The 18603-nt window shown below is 38.7% G+C and overlaps 1 protein-coding gene across 1 annotated transcript; it reads right to left on the reverse strand.

Moving 5' to 3' along the window:
• Positions 1-693: 693 nt before the first annotated feature.
• Positions 694-17393, reverse strand: lmbrd2a (LMBR1 domain containing 2a). The gene is made up of 18 exons (XM_067439590.1): positions 17238-17393; positions 16166-16413; positions 14375-14478; positions 14108-14206; positions 9351-9518; positions 9023-9233; positions 8869-8943; positions 8676-8789; positions 8407-8590; positions 6209-6390; positions 4593-4726; positions 4404-4509; positions 4123-4220; positions 3918-4021; positions 2992-3038; positions 2782-2890; positions 2469-2568; positions 694-1619 (listed from the first exon to the last, which is right to left on the reverse strand). Exons 2-18 carry the CDS (start codon positions 16337-16339, stop codon positions 1556-1558), a joined length of 2073 nt encoding a protein of 690 aa, XP_067295691.1. The 5' UTR covers positions 16340-16413; positions 17238-17393; the 3' UTR covers positions 694-1555.
• Between the last annotated feature and the right edge of the window lie 1210 nt (positions 17394-18603).

Below are 18603 nucleotides of genomic sequence, written 5' to 3' on the forward strand. Positions count from 1 at the left end.
AGTCTTTGATCTCTAGTAGACCAGTTTCGTATAGAAATAATCCCCTATTTCCATAACAACAAAGGTTTTAATTTCAATATATTTTAAAATATGTTGTAATATTCTCTACCTTTATCTATACAATTATTATTTTTATTTGTGATTTGCTTTATGTGCTAGTATCCAGCAGAATTTGAGCCAATTCATTTTTTATTTAATGCAGTACACAACTGAAAAACAGATCTGTTTTTGTACAGGCCCAATAGAAAATAGTCACAATGGATGCTTCACATAGCTGTTGATCACTGGCAATAAATAAATACAGTCCACTTTGATTATGAAAACAAAAAAGGTCAATTGTTTCTAGTCATACAGTTGACTAAATTATGAATTAGATAAATATCCATACATTGCTTCATATCTGGTTATTTTATGTTGTGGTAAAGGGACTTCGTACAGTCTTATGTGAATGAAATTTAAACGGTCAAGCACTTTAAGTAGGCAGAGGCAGCATAAAACAGAAATGGCAATAAAGAAGACAAACTGTTTTTTTTTTTTTTTAGCTCAAACTCTTAATTATGGTGTGTGTGAGCTGTATGATGAGACCATAGATAGCCATTTTTATTGTGTTCTTTAAAAACATCTGCCATTGAGCAGCATAAAAAAATCGAAATTTTTCTCATTCAGTTATACACAATTGTACAGAAAGGTAAGTAAAGATCTCAAGAATATTTATTTGAGGTATTGAGGAAATGCAAACCAACAAGAACACAAATAAAAGTAAGAACATAATAAAAACAGCTGCTTTAGAGATCTGTCATCAAAAAAGATCACGAATCATCCTTCAAATGTCAGTAGCACTGAACGGTTATTTAATATTAATTCAGGGACATTTATAATAAATAAAAAGTAAAACAGCATTCTTGTAACATGCATTTACTTTTTCATCGATGAGATTTGAAGTTTACAGAACAAAACAAGAGCTGAATAACCAAAATGAGACATTTTCTTCATATTTTCATCTGTAACTTTAAATTGTGATCTGTTAAATAATGAACGATGAAACAAAATACTCAAACAAAAGACATGATGGTTTCCTGTAGGAGGTGATTTACTGGTCCAGTTTTCATCCTGAGGGTGAACGTGTAGAGCAGGTGGCCTTTATGCATCTGACCTTAAATCTACTCTATTCTCTAAGTAGAATCTTTAAACTTCAAATTATCTCTTCTAAAGAGATCTAACATGACACCTTTTCTTCCCTTTTCAGCCACATAATAATGTTCCTCTGCATGAAAAGCAACCGTCACTGCTGTGAAGACGCTGTCTCTTCAGTGCACTACAGTTGTGTATGTGGGGTTTGCTAGTTTGGCTTCATCTGGAAGTAAAAGGGCAATGGGAGGTAAGAGAAACACACACACAGACACACACACACACACACACACACACACACACACACAGAAAACGCATACAAAGAGACATATCGAAGCGTTAAAGCTGCAGACCCTCACTGGATACTTCAGGAAGAGTGTGAAGATTAAAAAGTGCAAACAGTTTCCCTTTATTGTCCTCCTTGTTCTCATACATCATCAAAGATGCGGCTACGAGACGCAGAGGTTGAGAGGTAATGTCCTCCAGCGTACCTAAAGAGAGACCATGACATCCATTATAAATTAGAGAACTCCATGTTCTTCAATGAAAACCTTTAATCTTATACTTGAAATGTGTCATTGTGTGCAACATAAATGTTGGCTCTTATGATAAATAGCTTGTGATGTTCGTCTTTTTTTAAATCGCTTTCTGTGAACGCATCAGTGAGTAATGTAAATCAGACTCTACTGCGAAAACTACTGCGCTTACACAATGCCATCACACAATTAAAGGTGCAGGGTGTAGATTTTAGCGGCATCTAGTGGTGAGGTTGTGAATTGCAACTGCCCACCACTTTCACTAAATTCAAAATTTCAAATTTCAAAGCAAATAGAAAAGCTACGGTGGCTGACACAGGACAAAAAATTCATTGTCTGAGACAGCAGACAGTAGCTAGCGCTCTGTAGAGAAGTTTGTCAGTTTAGGGCTACTGTAGAAACGCGTGTGCGCATGTCTGTGTGTGTGTGTGTGTGTGTGTGTGTGTGTGTGTGTGTGTGTGTGTGTGTGTGTGTGTGTGTGTGTGTGTGTGTGTGTGTGTGAGAGATGATTATTGGGGCATACTAATTCAAATTTTGCCACAAAAAGGGTTGGCACAATCCTTTCAATCTCTTTCTCTTTTACATGGTTACAAAGTGTTGTATGAATAAAGAACAAAATAAAACATTGAATAATCCTTAAATATATATAACATTTAAATTAAAATATACTCATACATTTTTACACAAAAAGTGTTCTGAATGACAGCATAGAAATGTATGCCAAAAACAATATTTTCAAACTCATGCTATTCGTTCCTATAACTGATGGTATGTGTGAAATTTGTGAGATCTAGTAATACAGACCTCCTGTTATCTGTTTCCAGCGCTTCTTCTCCAGTGAAGTCCAACGGTTCAACGTCTTGTAGCAATTCGACCTTGTCTTTTCGATCTCTACGAGACTGAGCTGCACACACACACACACACACACACACACACACACACACACACACACACACACACACACACACACACACACACACACACACACACACACACACACACACACACACACACACACACACACACACACACAAACCCAATGCTCTTTATCACATCTGAACAAGAAATCAAAGAGAGAGTATTTTTCAGGAAGACTAATAGAGTGAATCCTCCTCACCTCTGCCAGTGTCTGTGCTGGAGCCATCCGTCTCCTTCAGCTCTGAGTACGCATTTCTGCTCCTCCCACCCAATCTGTCCCTCTGATCACTATAGCGCTCCCTCCATTCCTGACAGACAGAGACATGATGAACGGGGTTCAGACGGGCACAGTACAGTAATCGAAATCTACCCTCATCATTAATTGTAGTTTTGGTAGAAACAAACTCACTCTCCGTCTGTTCTCGCCATCCTCTGTTCTCTGCCGTTTTCTTTTTTCTGAAAACAAGAACCACTTTTAGAGCATTTTTTAAAATATAGTTTACAAATTAATGTCATATATAATATACTGTATATATAAAATCATTATTATGTAATAATATATACTATTGTTCAAAAGTTTTGGGGCAGTATTTTTTTTAAATGCCTTATTTATTTGGTCAAATTTGTGAAATATTATTATAATCTTTCTATATCAATTCCTTATGAATAAAACATCCTTATGTTTAAAGCTGAGTTTTCAGGATCCAGTCTTTAGTTTCACATGATCCTTCAGAAATCATTCTATTATTATTAGATATAATATTATATCAATGTGGAAAACAGTTGTCCTGGTTAATATTTTGTGAAACCCTGATTTATTTTTATTCAGGATTATTTGATTACTAGACAGTTCAAAAGAAAAGCTTTTTTTTTAAATATAATTTTTTTGTAACATTATACATCTCTTTACTGTCAATTTTGTTCAATTTAATGCATCATTTGAAATAAAAGTATTAATTTCTTCTTAATTTCATAGACATTTAAAGTATTGTGAATACAGTACATACAGTAGTACATTAGAGTTCATATAATAATCAAAATAGAGCATACAATTTCAATTATATTATATTGTATTGACTGAAAAAAATCAGATTTATTAAATTATATTCTGATTGAAAACATACTTTGAATAAAAGGCTGAAAAATACTGATTTATATAGAATCTAGGAATCTTCTTCAATCATCCAGTCCTTCTTGGGGCCGTTGCAATTACACCAAATAATAATTATAAAACAGTTAATGTAATTTGTGTATATTTGCTAAAACAATTTGATCTATTTTTAGATGTGGATTAACATAGATTTAGACTAAAGTTTAGAACAAATTTTATAGTACCTCTCCGGATGAGTTCTCTCCCCTCATCCACCAGGTCAGAGGTCAGATCATTCTCACCCATAAACTGCTGGAAGCCCAGCAAATTCAGACAGCGTGTGCCCAGACTAGAAAGAACAAGAGGAAAATCAAAGAGCTAACAGCCTTCCAACAACAACAGTCTATATAATATTTCAAAGCTAAATATTTGTTAAGAGTCGCATCTCACCTGAAGTAAGTTGCAATGCAGAGCAAAACAATGAGCATGGGATAATAAATATAAAATCCATTTGCGATGAATGACAGCACCTGCATGGATCCCATTATCTATCATAGAGAGAGAGAAAGATTTTGGTGATGTGATGTGGACATGCACCTACGATGACAATTTCAGACCCCTCCATGATTTCCAAGTGGGAGAACTTGCAAATTAGCAGGGTGTTCAAATACTTATTTTCCTCACTTTAGATCTGTGATTGTATTTTTTCATGAGAGCGGTTTGTAACTCACTGAATTGTACGCTGTCTGCTGTCTCTGCTGATGGGAGATGGTGCAGTCCATGTGAATCACACCCAGAAAGTTCAGACACAGCGGAGGCGTCAAACGACAAAACAACCTGCACATCCATCAGAATTAAATGCTGAAAACTGATAAAGCAACTTGAGAAGGTTTATGTAACAATTGTATGGTGTTTCGTACATGCCGCTGAACTGCAGGCTGTAGGCGTCCGTCTGGTGGTGAGGGGCCAGGTAATAGTAGTTAAAGACTCGGATCCGGAACACAGTGGAGTACACGCAGTAACACAAGAAGAATATGGTGACAAAACACGCCATCTAGAGGACAGAGACAACATAACAATGTACAGGTTATAGTTTTCCTTCCAACCTCACCCCAACCATTTCTCAGTTCTCACCCATAATTCCCAAGTCATGTTGTTTCTTTCGTAAATGTCACATTATGCAAGTAGAATGGTTTGCAAACACCATTTTATTTTCACTAGTGCAAAAATGATTACCGGTACATGAAAAGCACCAAGTAGACCTTTCACGATCATGAATTTTGTGTCCACAATTAAAGGGAAAGTTTCATCAAAAAATGACTTTCTTCTTTTAGACGAATACAATCTGAGTTATATAAAAAAAATGTCATGGCTCTTCCAAGCTTTATAATGGGAGAGAATAGCTGTTTCTGTTTTGAAGTCCATTAAAGTGCTCCACATGCCTCAGGGGGTTAATAACGGCCTCCTGAAGCGAAGCCATGCATATGTAAGAAAAATATACATATTTAAAACTTTACAAAGTTTTATGCATGCATTTATGAGAGATATGCTGAATTTTTCAGCATATGATGTAGGACGCTAGTCTGGATGCCAGCCGAATTTACCCCCGCCGACAAAATCTTTAGGTCGGGCAATTCGGTCTGGACTCGCTCCATAGAGGAGTGATTATCTCTGAACAGAACCTGTTCGGACCAATGAAATCATCAGGGCGGGCTTTAGACGATGACGGACAGATGATCAACAGTAACGTAATCATCACGTCATCAAAGGGGCTTGGGTTATATTTGTTCAAATCCTAAACGGAGAGCTTGTTTGTATCTGCATTCACCTTCACAATTTCTCTCAGAAATGATGATCATGTTGGGTAAGTACTCTGTGTATCATTAAATTCTTGTATTTTTTTACAACACCGGCAAAGATCATTTATTCCAGCGTGTGTGCAGACAGGGTTGCCAAGTTTTTACAACAAAACCCGCCAACTAATAGTCGTAAACAATATCTTCTGGGGGCGTTCTCCGGAAAAAAATGGTGTTTGGGGGGTAAAATGTGTGTTATTTTGGCAAGGTTGCCTGCTAAAATTCGCACTCATGGGTCTATATATCACATAATAGTCGCTTCAACCTGCAGACATAGAAAACAACCCATGGGGGGGGGGGGGGGGGGGTGGACTTGGCAACACAGTGCAGTTGAGCTCTGTTGACGTCGCTTTGTTGCTCTGATTGGTTGTCGGTCTATCCAATTGATTTCTTTCCTGGTTCAGTTGAAACACGCCCCACAATCACAGCCCAATGGAGCAGTTTCAGACTCATATTCTGACTAGAATGGAGTATGACCACGTCAGGCTAGTAGGACACAGGCGTATTATATATAAAAAATAATGCAAAATATGCTTTAATGGCCGATACGTTTTCATGCATGTAGCAAAAAGTTAATTTCGCACACGGCTACATCTCTCAGCCATGCTGGCGGTAGTATGAGCTTTCTGATTGGCCGCATGCAGCCTTTTCCATTATATTTGTAACTGTGGTTCTCTTACCTCTATGTAAACGTAGTTGTAGTCTCTCTCAGCGAGCTGGATGAAGACGGCAAAGAGAGACAGAACGGGTTGTGTGCTGAAGAAGGTGCATTCAGACCAGACCACGGCTGCAGAGAACATGCATAAAAGCACAGCCAGCACGCGATAACACCAGCGCCGGAAAACACACTCCCAGTACCACTCTACAGGACAGAGAGAACATGAGGTTATCACCTATTCAAACTGCTCCTTTGACTCAATATCATACCTTATAATAACAATCATTACTTAAGGTTAGCGATTTGAACAAATCCTTAACCCTAAATATAAAACTTTACTGTGCAATGTTTGTGCTTCGGATATGACACCTCAATTTGTGCGGGTTGTTGATGAAAGGTGTTCTGTTCTGTAAGCATTGCAGTCAGACTTGGATTACAAAACCCCACCGATCTCCATTGACGTAGGGGTCCGAGCCACTAAGAACAACTTAGCAAACCGCATATCAGCGCCCAGAATTTCTCTTTGTGCTGGTCACGGCTACGTGACAATAGTCAAGTGTGCTGAAAAGAGCCAACCATTCCAAACATACATACTATAGGCAGTCTTTTCACTTGACATTTGATAAGAAAACTATTCACAGATTTCAGTCATTGGACTGTCGCTGAGCCCTGAAGGGCAAAACAGCCATAGAAATGCAGCACAAGCATGTCATTTTTTTCATCTTAAAAACAAAAATGTGAACAAGACGCAAGTTTTTGACACTTGTGATCCATATACAGCACCTACTGCAGTATTTCAATCACTAAAAACAGTGGGACATTTTTAAAACGCTTAACGTGAAAAACATTGGTGTTTTCCACCAATAAGGATTGAATTAAGCAAAGTGTAACGCTAATCAAGGATTTGTTGATCTGGGATTTATTTTAAATCAAGCTGTGTTGCACCCCTTAATTTTAAACACAGATTAACTACGTAAATAAGACCGGAGGGTGAACTGACGCCAGGAGACTAAAGAATACTTTAGTGCAACCCACACTTAAAGGGATAGTTCACTTTAAAATGAAAACTCTTGTCTTCCTTTACTCACCCTTAGGTTGTTTCAAACCTGTATGAATTTCTTTCTCGAGCTGAACACAAGGGAAGATATTTTGAAGAATGTCAGTAACCAATCAGTTAACTGGAGCCATTGACTTCCATAGTATTTTTTTTTCCTACTATGGAAGTCAATGGCTCCAGTTAACTGTTTGGTTACTGACATTCTTCAAAATATCTTCCCTTGTGTTCAGCTCGAGAAAGAAATTCATACAGGTTTGAAACAACTTGAGAGTGAGTAAAGGATGACAGAATTTTCATTTTAAAGTGAACTATCCCTTTAAAGAGCCATAATGTACTACAACAGTGATATTAAAATATCAAATTCAGTTAACACCTTTATGATGATGCATACTATATACATACGAGCAGATAAGCCCAGATATGAATGCGTATTCTTTATAATGGTTTTTGGTGGAAATAAAAAAGCTTAACGAGAAACCTTGTGTTGCATTAATATTCTGTGTTCATGTAATGCATAATCAATAGGGTGTATATTGAATTTGGTCTTTAAATATAACTGTTACTACGTTAGAACTCACTACAAAGCTGGTAAAAATGACTGGCGGTCATTGGAGGAAGGCTTTGTTTTGCCCTCTAGGTGGGCGTGACATCACTTGAAAAATATGAATTGATATTTTTATTTGTCAGCATTTGGCAAAAAAAAAAAAAAAACCTGTTCCACAAACATTGCAATCTTGCTAAACTTGTTTTTGTGGAACAGTCTGGTTTTGTGAAAAATTCTACAATATAGAGCTGCAGAAACCACCCAGGTTAGGATTGCGTTGATGAATTAGGTGAGCAAACACACTTGTAGGCATCAATTAAACTGTGATAAAGGTAGTAAGATGTATATTTTAGACCAGTGGCCCATCTTCACAAAACATCTTAAGGCTAAAAGTTACTCCTAATGTGGAAATTTAGGGGTCTGTCGGCTGTCTCTCCTAATTTTTAGGACAGGAATGCATTGTTTGCAAAGTCTTTTTGTAGGCCTGTTCATTGTGAATGGACCTTTACACTGTCAAAGGATTACATACATCTGTGTCTCTCATAAAGGCTTTATTGTAGTTAGAGTAGAAAGGTATTTTTGCCTACAAAAGAGAGGGAATGTATTAATAGGTTCTCACCCACGGTGGGCGTGTACAGGTACTTGCTGAGCCATCCAGGCGGTTCTGCAGAAGGAAAGCTGTGAACGAACTGGTGGGTGGCGCTTGTCTCGTTTTTAGCCACGTCCTCCAAGTGAAAAGCCTCGTCCAATAGAATCTGCCACTGAACTTGTGTGCGGTTGTGCCTCTGAACAGCATATATCACCTGAAAGGAGATATTAATACAAGTCTCAATCATGACACATACATGTTTTAATATATATTCTATATAGGTGCAGTGTTTTTATTACCTGTTTATGTAGTTTGACTAAACTCTTTTTACTAGGATAAGGGTTTCCTTTGTCATCAAAATCCTCATAATCATCCATGTTTCTGCCCATCTTTTCCTGGTATTCTACAGGACACTGAGAAAGACATGAGGGTGTTTAGGCTCCATAATTACACATACACAGTTCAGTAGGATGAAGATTACATGAAACTTACCTTTCTCAGAACAGTGTCAATGCATTTGCGTAGAGGATGGTTGTATTTAATTGTTTCATTAACTGTTCTGACATCCTGTAAAAGAGCAGACATTAAAGTATGCATTTATTTTTTGATAAGATGATGCTTGAGCGTTGGTCAAAGAATATCTCACCTCCATTACATCTTCCAGGTTTTCTTCGGCGTCTGCTTTTTCTGTCATCAGTTTTGCTGCTTTAAAGTAGGTCTTTGCCAGCAGCTGCCCATGGCATGATGCCCTCCAATAGGAGCGCGGGATTTCCACCAGGCCGTATCCCAGCAACAACACCAGCAGGAACAGCCCCCAGGTGTTTGCGGCGGTAATGCCAATCGTCCGCAAGTCATACCTTTAAAAATGCATATAGGTTTAATATGTCAGCTAGGAAAGTGATATGTGTAATTGGTCTACAAATTAAAGTAGTATTGTGATTGGTTGAAGAGGAAAAAGTAGGCGGAAGACTAACCAGGAGAGGTGCCACTTCGGAGTAACGGCGACGTAGATGAGCAGGGAGCAGAAGATAAGCAGGTATGTGCCATAATAAATAGCATTCTCTATCAGGGCTGTTTTTATTTTCCCTGAGATGGAGAAACCTCCTGAACGAGCATACGACTGCATAAAGGGAATCAAGAGCCTGCGCACACGGGAACGAGATGTTAGAACATTTTCAAATCATTTATACTTTAGTAAGAGCAAAATATGTCATTCTTTTTTTTTTTAAGCAGCCTTGGTTCCAGATGTATTTTCCCCATTTGTGTTATAAAGGGTAGCTCACCCAAAAATGATAATTTCCTCACCTTCATGTCGTTCCAAACCTGTAAGACTTTTGTTCATCTTTGAAACACAAATGAAAAAGTTCATAAAGAGATTGTAACAAATAATCCAAATGAATTAAACGGTTTAGTCAAAATTTTCTGAAGAGACGAGATCGCTTTTTTTGATAAACAGATTAAATTAGTCTTTTATTCACATATAAACATTGATCAGCGAACATAAACAGAAGCTCAACCGAACCTGTTTGACACTCAAGAATGAACCTCATTGGTTCTCGCTGAAGCTCAAACGTGCTGCGTAACACGAGAATGAACCTCATTGGTTCTCGCTGAAGCTCAAACATGCTGCGTAACACGAGAATGAACCTCATTGGTTCTCACTGAAGCTCAAACGTGCTGCGTAACACGAGAATGAACCTCATTGGTTCTCACTGAAGCTCAAATGTGATGCGTAACACGAGAATGAACCTCATTGGTTCTCGCTGAAGCTCAAACGTGATGCGTAACACGAGAATGAACCTCATTGGTTCTCGCTGTAGCTCAAATGTGATGCGTAACACGAGAATGAACCCCATTGGTTCTCACTGAAGCTCAAATGTGATGCGTAACACGAGAATGAACCTCATTGGTTCTCGCTGAAGCTCAAATGTGCTGCGTAACACGAGAATGAACCCCATTGGTTCTCGCTGTAGCTCAAATGTGATGCGTAACACGAGAATGAACCTCATTGGTTCTCACTGAAGCTCAAATGTGATGCGTAACACGAGAATGAACCTCATTGGTTCTCGCTGAAGCTCATATGTGCTGCGTAACACGAGAATGAACCCCATTGGTTCTCGCTGTAGCTCAAATGTGATGCGTAACACGAGAATGAACCCCATTGGTTCTCGCTGTAGCTCAAATGTGATGCGTAACACGAGAATGAACCTCATTGGTTCTCGCTGAAGCTCAAATGTGATGCGTAACACGAGAATGAACCCCATTGGTTCTCGCTGAAGCTCAAATGTGATGCGTAACACGAGAATGAACCTCATTGGTTCTCGCTGAAGCTCAAACGTGATGCGTAACACGAGAATGAACCTCATTGGTTCTCGCTGAAGCTCAAATGTGATGCGTAACACGAGAATGAACCTCATTGGTTCTCGCTGAAGCTCAAATGTGATGCGTAACACGAGAATGAACCTCATTGGTTCTCACTGAAGCTCAAATGTGATGCGTAACACGAGAATGAACCCCATTGGTTCTCACTGAAGCTCAAATGTGATGCGTAACACGAGAATGAACCTCATTGGTTCTCGCTGAAGCTCAAATGTGCTGCGTAACACGAGAATGAACCCCATTGGTTCTCGCTGTAGCTCAAATGTGATGCGTAACACGAGAATGAACCTCATTGGTTCTCACTGAAGCTCAAATGTGATGCGTAACACGAGAATGAACCTCATTGGTTCTCGCTGAAGCTCATATGTGCTGCGTAACACGAGAATGAACCCCATTGGTTCTCGCTGTAGCTCAAATGTGATGCGTAACACGAGAATGAACCCCATTGGTTCTCGCTGTAGCTCAAATGTGATGCGTAACACGAGAATGAACCTCATTGGTTCTCGCTGAAGCTCAAATGTGATGCGTAACACGAGAATGAACCCCATTGGTTCTCGCTGAAGCTCAAATGTGATGCGTAACACGAGAATGAACCTCATTGGTTCTCGCTGAAGCTCAAACGTGATGCGTAACACGAGAATGAACCTCATTGGTTCTCGCTGAAGCTCAAATGTGATGCGTAACACGAGAATGAACCTCATTGGTTCTCGCTGAAGCTCAAATGTGATGCGTAACACGAGAATGAACCTCATTGGTTCTCACTGAAGCTCAAATGTGATGCGTAACACGAGAATGAACCTCATTGGTTCTCGCTGAAGCTCAAATGTGATGCGTAACACGAGAATGAACCTCATTGGTTCTCACTGAAGCTCAAATGTGATGCGTAACACGAGAATTAACCTCATTGGTTCTCGCTGAAGCTCAAATGTGATGCGTAACACGAGAATGAACCTCATTGGTTCTCGCTGAAGCTCAAATGTGATGCGTAACACGAGAATGAACCTCATTGGTTCTCACTGAAGCTCAAATGTGATGCGTAACACGAGAATGAACCTCATTGGTTCTCGCTGAAGCTCAAATGTGATGCGTAACACGAGAATGAACCTCATTGGTTCTCGCTGAAGCTCATATGTGATGCGTAACACGAGAATGAACCTCATTGGTTCTCACTGAAGCTCAAATGTGATGCGTAACACGAGAATGAACCTCATTGGTTCTCACTGAAGCTCAAACGTGATGCGTAACACGAGAATGAACCTCATTGGTTCTCACTGAAGCTCAAACGTGCTGCGTAACACGAGAATGAACCTCATTGGTTCTCTCTGAAGCTCAAACGTGATGCGTAACACGAGAATGAACCTCATTGGTTCTCGCTGAAGCTCATATGTGATGCGTAACACGAGAATGAACCTCATTGGTTCTCGCTGAAGCTCAAACGTGCTGCGTAACATGAGAATGAACCTCATTGGTTCTCTCTGAAGCTCAAACGTGCTGCGTAACACGAGAATGAACCTCATTGGTTCTCGCTGAAGCTCATATGTGATGCGTAACATGAGAATGAACCTCATTGGTTCTCGCTGAAGCTCAAACGTGCTGCGTAACACGAGAATGAACCTCATTGGTTCTCGCTGAAGCTCAAACGTGCTGCGTAACACGAGACTGAACCTCATTGGTTCTCGCTGAAGCTCATATGTGATGCGTAACATGAGAATGAACCTCATTGGTTCTCACTGAAGCTCAAACGTGCTGCGTAACACGAGAATGAACCTCATTGGTTCTCTATGAAGCTCAAACGTGCTGCGTAACACGAGAATGAACCTCATTGGTTCTCGCTGAAGCTCATATGTGATGCGTAACACGAGAATGAACCTCATTGGTTCTCTCTGAAGCTCAAACGTGCTGCGTGACACGAGAATGAACCTCATTGGTTCTCTCTGAAGCTCATATGTGATGCGTAACATGAGAATGAACCTCATTGGTTCTCTCTGAAGCTCAAACGTGCTGCGTAACACGAGACTGAACCTCATTGGTTCTCGCTGAAGCTCATATGTGATGCGTAACATGAGAATGAACCTCATTGGTTCTCACTGAAGCTCAAACGTGCTGCGTAACACGAGAATGAACCTCATTGGTTCTCTATGAAGCTCAAACGTGCTGCGTAACACGAGAATGAACCTCATTGGTTCTCGCTGAAGCTCATATGTGATGCGTAACATGAGAATGAACCTCATTGGTTCTCTCTGAAGCTCAAACGTGCTGAGTGACACGAGAATGAACCTCATTAGTTCTCTCTGAAGCTCAAACGTGATGCGTAACACGAGAATGAACCTCATTGGTTCTCTCTGAAGCTCAAACGTGCTGAGTGACACGAGAATGAACCTCATTAGTTCTCTCTGAAGCTCATATGTGATGCGTAACACGAGAATGAACCTCATTGGTTCTCGCTGAAGCTCATATGTGATGCGTAACACGAGAATGAACCTCATTGGTTCTCGCTGAAGCTCAAACGTGCTGCGTAACACGAGAATGAACCTCATTTGTTCTCTCTGAAGCTCAAACTTGATGCGTAACACGAGAATGAACCTCATTGGTTCTCACTGAAGCTCAAATGTGATGCGTAACACGAGAATGAACCTCATTGGTTCTCACTGAAGCTCAAATGTGATGCGTAACACGAGAATGAACCTCATTGGTTCTCACACGTCAAGTGAACATGCTTGAACTTTCACAACTGATGTGTGGGTTGATCGTATATGTGAATAAAATTCTAAATTCAATCTGTTCATCAAAGAAATTGATCGAATCTCTTCAAAAAAATTTGGACTAAACCGCTCATTACCGCTCATTAGTTTTATCTCTTTATGAACTTTTTGAAGTTTCAAAGTGGTAGTTGTGTAGCTGTCAAAGGAGTGACAGAAAGCTCTCAGATTTCATCACAAATATCTTCATTTGTGTTCTGAAGATGAATGAAAGTCTTACGTGTTTGGGACGACCTGAGGGTGAGTAACTGATGACAGAATTTTCATTTTTGGGTGACTAACCCTTTAGTAGACTAACCCTTTAGTAGACTAACCCTTTAGTAGACTAACCCTTTAGTAGACTAACCCTTTAGTAGACTAACCCTTTAGTAGATTTTTTTAAATAAAAAGTAAACTAAACTAACTAGCTGTGAAATGTATACTCGATTGCATGATTTTAAATGCTTCAATGTGCTTTTAACTTCTTAGCTTATTTGATGTAATGCCCATTTCCTGTTCAACTTTTTAGTTTTTTTATAAAGATTTTTATTTCCAGAACCCTGCTGTTGCACTTTATTGTAAAGAAACACATGAGTGACATCATTCTCTCGCACCATGTCAGGAACTGTGAGGTCCAATACACCACCCTCCAAAACACGGGAAGAATTCCATCTGGGATGTAACTCCAAGGCTTATGGCAAGACTTTGTGATCCTATAATCAGGAGGAGGAGTGGGGTGATGTGGATAAAGTTAATATATAACCATATTCAGCATGTTAGCTAAACACTAAAGTATTGGCAATATTTGTCCAACAGTGTTTAAACACATTTCAAGGCTTTATTTCTTCCTAGAGCTATTCATTAGACCAAAAACTCTTTACCTTTGTGTCGGAAATACCGAAGTGTTAGAGGAATTATCACGGATGAAAGTGTTGCTTGCCACCAGATGGACACGATTATCAATCTCACACTGGTTATATATGGTCTGCAGATGCACAAGGAAAAGAAAAATCATCACCAGGGTTGAGAATCAAACATTTTATTTGTGTTAGGGCTTCTTTTCCCGCAGGAAATGTTCTGAATTGCATGCTTGCCATCTGGTGATCATAGCAGTCATGCATACACTAAAGCAGCGTTTCTCAAAGTGTGGGGCGCGCCCCACTGGTGGGGAATAGAGACATGACAAGTGGGGCGCGACAAACAGGAGGAAATGTGTTAATTTTTTGTGCCCATCTCTATTAACCTTTTGAGCGGTCCCACATGGGATTTTTATGTCTATGCCCCTGAGAGTACGGACCCACATAAGGGATTTAGAATGTTCAATGACGTGACATCATTGCCAGAATTAAACGGTGGGACGCGCTTCGGCTGGCACTGAGCCAAATGCGGACGCGCTCAGCTCTTGACATACATCATGCAGTTTTCAACCACTTACTGTTTATTTTAGGTTTAATTTAATAGGTAACATTTAAATACACAAGTACAAGTAAAACAATACATTTAATATTAGAGTTTGTAATACACACTAGTGGCTATGGAAGCAGCAATAACAATCAATTCAAATATAATTGGCTGACATGTTTTATTCATATCAGATACACATAGTGTAAGTAACTATAAAGTTTGCTCGATTCTTCTCCCAGTTCACCGGTCACTTATTTCAGGAGATGCTGATGAATATATGTGCTGTAAATCCAATTGACAGGACTCTGAACTGCAGTGCATTTGTTCAAACGGTTCAATAACGTAATAAAAGCGATACATCTGTCATACAGCGTTTTTTTGGTTGTGGTGAGTCACGTGATAAACATGACGCATTGCCATAGAAACATTAAGGTGAAACGTTCTTAAATAACGTTGCCTTAAAATAAAACTCACACTCTAGTCAGCTGACACTTTTAGTCAGCTAAAATATTTTGACTGTACGCATGAAAGGTTTAAATGTGATGTTAATAAAATAAATGTTAACAGGCAAACTTAAAAGCCTAGATAATTACCATTTTGTTGGGGTGATTGGGGACAGGTGGGGCTCGGAGCCCTTCCCTACCTCCAAAGTGGGGAATGGCAGAAAAAGTTTGAGAAACACTGCACTAAAGCATGTTTTGTAAACAGCTCTAGATGACAGCATATGTTAAATGCCTTAATTATAAATGTAAACATCAGTCCCTAGTCTGACTCTACTCATTATACACCCTTTAAAATAAAGGTGCCAGAAAGAACCAAAAATGGGGTTTCACAGTAATGCCATAGAATAACCATTTTTGGTTCCCCAAAGAACCGTTTTGTGAACCTTTTGTGCAATGGAAAGGTTCTTTAGATATTAAAGGTTCTTCATGTAACCATACACCCTGCCAAAGAACCTTTATTTTTAAGAGTGTACATTTGTCATTTACAGAGTTCTATTCTGTACTTCTATACTTTCTATTAAATGTCCAGTTATATTGCATAATCATTTTTAATATAATTTTATAATGATTGCACAAAAAAAGCTTTTTTTTAAATTATTATTTCTGAACACAATTTCCCATGACTGCATTCAGCTCAGATTTTATCCATAGGACACATCTTATATTTATGGACCTGCAACCTTTCAGTTACCAACTACTAAACCACAACACCACTAACTAATATGGTCTGTAACTGCTTTCAGGAACGCATCCAGGAGATCTCACCGTGCTGACGTCCAGCGGGAGGATGAAGACGATGAGGAAGCACAGGAACCAGGCGAGGAGGGTGGCGAAAAGGACCATCCGATGCTGCTTGCGAAAATCTCCATAGCGGTGCAGCAGGAAGAGCGCGAGGAAGAACACCACCACCACCTCCAGCGCGAGCGCCACACCACTCATCCTGACTCCTCTCTCTCTCTCTCTCTCACATGTAACCCGTCAGACTGCCACAAGACACGCCATCAACACAAGCACTGTTTGGATAGAGCAACTTTATCAAGATTCATAATGTACATCTAATGTTGACATTAATAACATTTGAATCAAAGGCATACTGGCTTGAATGTGTCTATCAATGACTCAAACAGGGTGAAGAAATTTAGAAATTCCTAAAATATACCCCCCCCCCAATCAAAGAAAGAATATGATATATTGCATTATATGCATAATAATAGTACATTTTATAATACATTTTACACATATAATACAGTAATGAGAATATGAATATGAGAAATATGATACAATTAAATATGAAATAAATTACAATTATAAAATCATTTGTTTTCAGTTTTTTAATTGTATACATACACATTATATATATATATATATATATATATATATATATATATATATATATATATATATATATATATATATATATATATATATATATATAATTATTAAACATGGATTATTAAAATATATAAACAAAAGTAATAATTCAAATAAGATCCTTATATAAATAAATAATCAATGTAAATTTACTAAATTATTAACTAAACACTGATGCAAAGAAAATAAATGGGAAGGAAAAAAAGTATTAGAAACAGTTAAACTGGTGCAAAACTATTGAATTAACTATCGCTGTCATATCGTTTGTTTAAAATGATTTCGTTAAGATTGAATACCGAAAATTACCGGTCGCTAAATATATATCATGACACGCAATCATTGCGTAATTAATAGTACAGAGTCAAAAAAAGCTTCTGTTCTGTCACAGCTATCGGAAGACTTTCCGTTACAACTCATTCTTTGACCGTCAATAAAACATTATAGAAAGGCCTGGACAGAAACTTACGAGTTAAACAGACTGTCAGGACGATATCTGAAGAAAGAGCTTAGGTCCGCTGTGACTGAATGATCACATCTCGTGACAGAAATTAAGCTGTCCTGTCCGTGATATTTGTGTACAGAACCTTTTGACGTGTCATGTAACTGAACAGTGATGCGCTTCCGGTTCGCGTGGTGCATTGTGGGATAAGTAGTTTTTTACAGGTTCATATATAATTTTGAAATACATTTTAGATCCCTCTGTCCCTCAGTTCATATATATTTCACATTACAGTTTTATATTGAAAATACAACCATAGCAGTGTCAGAAACATTTCAATGCCACCATTAATTAAGGAAATCATAGAGTTGATTGTCAGATGCCAATCAATTCTCACTTAATAATGTTGGGTTAAAAATAACCCACCAAGAAACCCAACGATGTTAAAAATCACCCAACTTTTTTTTTATTTTTAAATAACCCAACGGTTGGGGTCTTTGACTTTTAGGCCCTGTTTGTGAATGAAGTTGTGCAGAATATAATGATTAGTCAGAGAAGAGTCAGTCAGAAAGCTTTGCTGCATTGAAATCCCCTGAACATTGTTCTCCATTGCTATGCAGAATTTAGGCTTCTTGAAGGTCTAGATGTTGAGAAAAGCCCAGGCCGAGAGGTCATCTGCCCACAGCGAGCCCAGGAAATGAGCGCACACCGCTCGGTCCTCCAGCAAACACTGCACCTGGCCGATCAGATCCAAACTCAGATGATCCAGTAATCTCACACACAGCTCCCAGTCCTCCTCCATATAGCCCGTGTTCCCCAGAGAGTCCAGCAACAGAGAGACCATCACATCAGCAGAATGGAGCCAGTTCTGAAAGTTCATGTTAATGTGTTCAGTTCGTCCATGCACTTACGGAAAGGAAAGCGTCCGGTTAGCCTTCGCTGTGGCTGCAGACAGTTAACAGGTGTGCGGTGCTCAAGCCATCTGCCCCTCTGAGCTTAAACCCTTTAACACCACACAGGGCCGAGCTATATATATGCTGTATAATCAATATGGCAAAGTCAGCATATTATCAGCATTTTATTGTTTTCCGTTTGTCTCTATTTTGCAGTTTGTTTTTCCTTATGAAAAAATACAGAGGCTGCATTATTATTCATATTTAGAATTAATTTCACAAACTATGTATTCACCAAAATTGTAAGGCAAACAAAACTTTTTTCTATTTTGATTTGATTCCAGCTGTGATCGATATGAACACATTTTTTAAATATATTGTTATATTTAAATATATATATATATATATATATATATATATATATATATATATATATATATATATATATATATATATATGTATATATATATATATAAATGTCTTTAATTAGTTCATTTTAA

The sequence above is a fragment of the Pseudorasbora parva genome, chromosome 3 (assembly GCF_024679245.1).
Source record: "Pseudorasbora parva isolate DD20220531a chromosome 3, ASM2467924v1, whole genome shotgun sequence".
Classification (NCBI taxonomy): domain Eukaryota; kingdom Metazoa; phylum Chordata; class Actinopteri; order Cypriniformes; family Gobionidae; genus Pseudorasbora; species Pseudorasbora parva.